Source organism: Lucilia cuprina, unplaced genomic scaffold (genome assembly GCF_022045245.1).
Source record: "Lucilia cuprina isolate Lc7/37 unplaced genomic scaffold, ASM2204524v1 Scaffold_7168, whole genome shotgun sequence".
Lineage (NCBI taxonomy): Eukaryota > Metazoa > Arthropoda > Insecta > Diptera > Calliphoridae > Lucilia > Lucilia cuprina.
In genome coordinates, this window is record NW_025812106.1 from 4,277 (window position 1) to 6,442 (window position 2,166).

General features: G+C 30.3%; 1 protein-coding gene across 1 annotated transcript; it reads left to right on the top strand.

The window, feature by feature from the left end:
• The first annotated feature begins 641 nt into the window (after positions 1-641).
• On the top strand, positions 642-1,685 carry LOC111678149 (translocon-associated protein subunit delta). Its single transcript, XM_023439408.2, has 2 exons — positions 642-1,035; positions 1,101-1,685. Exons 1-2 carry the CDS (start codon positions 790-792, stop codon positions 1,359-1,361), a joined length of 507 nt encoding a protein of 168 aa, XP_023295176.2. The 5' UTR covers positions 642-789; the 3' UTR covers positions 1,362-1,685.
• Positions 1,686-2,166: the final 481 nt, after the last annotated feature.

Consider the following 2,166-nt stretch of genomic DNA (forward strand, 5'->3'; position numbering starts at 1 on the left):
AAAAGCTTCCAATTAATTTGTGCTTATAAAAATCAATGTATTTATAGTATTGACTACAGTTTAAGGTTACAATAATTTTGTATATACCTATGTAATATTAAACTTATACACACCTACATAAATATTAATACATCAGTATGTTTATATATTTATTAATATTATAAATTTTTATTAAAAACTATCAAAAAATATTCATTTAAAACTTGAGTTTAAAATGTGTTTGATGGCGTGCCCTCTAAAACACAGGCATAACCTCTAAAATTCGGGGAATCACAAAAATAATTTGTTTCCTAAAATTAGTACTATTACTTTCAGGGCTGGAAAAATTTCAATTGGAAATAACCATTTACTTGGTTATAAAAGATTTTGCTTTTGATTTATAAACATTTCATATTCATTATTATATTAAATAAAATATATATTATAAATGTAAAATATATTAAGAACTTTTATAATGTAATTTTACTATTTTAAAAATATTTTAAAGTAAAAATTTTACATAAATCACTTTTGGCCACTTGATTTTCTTTTTTCTTACCAACAAAACAAGTGGCCACTCTATGCTAGCTTACGTTATAACATTTACGTCAAAACAAAAAACGATTTGTGACGTGTTCGGTGTTGTCGTGGCATTTTGACGTTTTGAATTGTCAAACGTGAAAGTAGACACAGCCGACCAGCAGTTGCATTTCATTTATTTTCCAAATTTACGGCCAACGACAGACAGTTTGTGTGTGTGTTTTTTTAATAAATTATAAAAGAAAAAACTATAATAATAAATAAATAAAAATGCGTCAATTTGTTAATGTTTTATTGGTGTGCTTGTTTGCTGCCTCTGCTTATGCCAGCAGTTGCACCAGTCCCAAAGCCACCGTAACCTCCTTCAGCACACAAGACGCCACCATTCTAACACAGTTGGCTCATATTGGTGAATTCACCTTGAAGTGTGGCAATGGTGCTAAACCCACTTTATTTGCTGAATTCCCCTGTGGTAAAGTAGTACCCGTAGCCCAGGTTGGCGAAGAAAAATATCAAGTGAGTAAAGTGTTATAGCCAAAAAACTTGCTGACGTTTTTAAAAAACGAAATTCCATATTCTAGGTCAGCTGGACACAAGAAATCAAAAAGTCTACTAGTGGCAATGTTGTTGTACGTCTTTTCGATGAAGATGGCTACTCCAACTTGCGTAAGGTACAACGTGATGGCGGCAAGGTGTCCAGCGTCAAGTCTTTGGTTGACATCACCATCAACACCAAGAGTGCCTACAAGGGTCCCTGGGTTAAGGCTGAATTAGTGGCTGCTTTGTTGGTCGGTGCTATTGCTTACTTCGCTGTCACCACCAAGAGCAAAGTTCAGGCTTAAATTACTCTTAACGAGAGCTTTTTAGTCTAAGTTCTTTGTATATTTTTTTGAATGAAATTCATTCACCTTAAAAAAAAACATCAATTTTTTAAACTATTTACCTACCTCTGCTCTAACGCAAAGTGTTAAGATTCCTGTCATGTCATCATCGTCATCATGCAACGCTTCAACGCAGAGGAGGTTTTATTTTTCTTTTTTTTTAACTAAATGTAAGATTTTGATTAGTTTTATAATTTAGATAATTTATTCTAAATTACAAACGATACTGCATAATAAAACACATGATGAAAACACATTTTTTTATAATAAAACAAGAAAAGAAAAGCCATTGTTTTTATTTGAAATTATTAGGCGATTCCATGTAAAGAATTATCAATTTAACATAGTGAGTGTGAAAATGTTTTATGTTGGGAATTAGTGTAAATTTCGTTTTGGTTCATACTTTTATTTGGTCGTTAAAGATTTTGAACATATGGATTTAGAATGTTTTACAACATTTAGGAGCTATGTACACAAGCATGTATCAATCTGTCTATATATCTATCTATCTATCTATCTATCTATCTATCTATCTATCTATCTATCTATCTATCTATCTATCTATCTATCTATCTTTCTATCTATCTTTCTTTCTATCTATCTATCTATCAATCTATCTATACATCTATATATCTATCTATCTATCTATCTATCTATCTATCCATCAATCTATATATCTATATATCTATCTATCTATCTATCTATCTATCTATCTATCTATCTATCTATCTATCTATCTATCTATCTATCTATCTATCTATCTATC